Source organism: Acanthisitta chloris, unplaced genomic scaffold (assembly GCF_000695815.1).
Source record: "Acanthisitta chloris isolate BGI_N310 unplaced genomic scaffold, ASM69581v1 scaffold4948, whole genome shotgun sequence".
Classification (NCBI taxonomy): domain Eukaryota; kingdom Metazoa; phylum Chordata; class Aves; order Passeriformes; family Acanthisittidae; genus Acanthisitta; species Acanthisitta chloris.
The window spans coordinates 710-2,155 of record NW_008685225.1 but is presented as its reverse complement, the minus strand read 5'-3'; the positions used below and the strand labels follow the sequence as shown (position 1 = coordinate 2,155).

General features: G+C 61.3%; 1 protein-coding gene across 1 annotated transcript in view; it reads left to right on the top strand.

The window, feature by feature from the left end:
• The window catches only part of LOC103806940 (retinol dehydrogenase 8-like), a gene marked incomplete at both ends in the record, with an annotated part of 2,934 nt that extends 1,769 nt beyond the window's left edge, over positions 1–1,165 (top strand). Inside the window, one exon of the mRNA XM_009079653.1 lies at positions 869–1,165. Within this exon, the coding sequence (XP_009077901.1) occupies positions 869–1,165 (297 nt within the window). The remainder of the gene's footprint in view (positions 1–868) is intronic.
• Positions 1,166–1,446: the final 281 nt, after the last annotated feature.

The following is a 1,446-nucleotide window of genomic DNA, read 5'->3' as shown; positions in this document are numbered from 1 at the left end:
GGGGCCCTGGTGGGCAGGGGGCTGTGCCCAGGGCTGGGCTGATTAGAAACCTCGATTAGCCCTAACGAGGAGCAATGAGTCCCAGCTGGTAGCAGGGCACAGTCCCACCCCAACAGCTCCTTCCCCTGAGCTCCATCCTGATGGGGCTGAGCCCACCTGGGAATGGGGATGGATAGGGATGGGCATGGGCATGGGCATGGGCATGGAGATGGGATGGAATGGGAATGGGGATGGGAAAGGATGGAGACAGGGCTAGGATGGGACTGGGAGGGAGATGGGATGGGATGGAAATGGGTTGGGATGGGATAGACACATGAATAGGAGGGGAAAGGGCTGTGGATAGGGATGGGATGGGAGTGGATATGGGATGGGATGGGAATGGGGTGAGGTGGGTTGGGATAGAGTTAGGGATAGGATGGGGATGGGTAGGAGATGGGATAGAGATGGGAATGGGAAGGGGAATGGTAATGGAGACAGGATGGGGCTGAGGAAGGGATAGGAATGGTGATGGAGATGGGACAGGACTGAGGAGGGGATGGGAAAGGGAATGGTGATGGGCATGGGGTTGGAGATGGGATGGGGCTGAGGAGGGGATGGGAATGGGAATGGGGCTGAAGAGGGGATGGGAATGGGAATGGGGCTGAAGAGGGGATGGGAATGGGAATGGGGCTGAAGAGGGGATGGGAATGGGAATGGGGCTGAAGATGAAATAGAACTGAGGAGGGGATGGGAATGGGGCTGAAGACGGGACGGAGCTGAGGAGGGGCTGGGCATGGGGTGGGAGATGGGAATGGGGTTGGAGATGGGACAGGACTGAGGAGGGGATGGGAATGGGGTTGGAGATGGGATGGGGCTGGAGATGGGATGGGGCTGTGGGCAGGACGAGGACAGCCTGTGCCCACATGCAGCACACGCTGCGGGTGATCGAGGCGGCACAGCCTCCCTTCCGGCACCAGACCAACGTGGCCTACACGCCGATGGCAGCGCTGAAACACGCCGACCCCAGCGGGGCCCTGGTCACCGACGCCTTCTACAAACTGGTGTTCAAGTACGACGCGGTGCTGCGCCTGGGGCTGAGAGCCATCCGCCTGCTGCGTTGGAAGGCACAGAAGGTCAAGGCAGGCGTGCCGCTCCCGGGCTTCAAAAAGGCCCCCCCGTTTTTTTTGTGCGGCTCCTGGGCTTCAAATAGCCCCCACAGCCCTGGCACGGCCTGCTCAGCCTGGAGGGCAGCCTGGCAGCAAGGGGCAAGGGGATGGGACCCGTGTAGGGTTTCGCTTCCTGCTCCCGGCCCGAAATAGCTCCTGGTGCTGCCGCATTAAACTGGGGAGTGGTGTTTATAACCAGCGCCGGGTGAGCAGCGCAGAGAAGCTTCCTCTGGGAGGGCAGTGTCTGTGACCAGGCTGGGAAGGGCTGGTAGCTGCCCCCTGCCTGCCTCCTGCTCCCTGG